Genomic DNA, 209 nt, shown 5'->3' with positions numbered 1-209 from the left:
AAGGGTACTTCCGCGCCACGATGCTGATGCACGCCTTCCGCAGGGGGTTCTCCAGGGTTAAGCAGAACAGAGCCCTGGCTGGCCGGGGAGCTACTGGTGGCACCGGCTTCTTGGACTTCTCCTTCTGTTGTCTCTTTTTGCCATCCTCCTGAGGAGAAGCAGGCTCCATGGTCTCCCTCCCCCGGCCGCCTCCCGGCCAAGCTCCCCTT

At 62.7% G+C, this 209-nt stretch overlaps 1 protein-coding gene across 1 annotated transcript in view; it reads right to left on the bottom strand.

Moving 5' to 3' along the window:
* LOC103774470 (voltage-dependent L-type calcium channel subunit alpha-1S-like) overlaps positions 1–169 on the bottom strand; it is a gene marked incomplete at its 3' end in the record, with an annotated part of 19,457 nt that extends 19,288 nt beyond the window's left edge. Inside the window, exon 1 of the mRNA XM_008941879.1 lies at positions 9–169. Within this exon, the coding sequence (XP_008940127.1) occupies positions 9–169 (161 nt within the window). The remainder of the gene's footprint in view (positions 1–8) is intronic.
* Between the last annotated feature and the right edge of the window lie 40 nt (positions 170–209).

The sequence above is a fragment of the Merops nubicus genome, unplaced genomic scaffold, assembly GCF_000691845.1.
Source record: "Merops nubicus isolate BGI_N331 unplaced genomic scaffold, ASM69184v1 scaffold16500, whole genome shotgun sequence".
NCBI classification, from domain to species: domain Eukaryota; kingdom Metazoa; phylum Chordata; class Aves; order Coraciiformes; family Meropidae; genus Merops; species Merops nubicus.
This window is presented reverse-complemented; position numbering and strand designations above follow the sequence as displayed.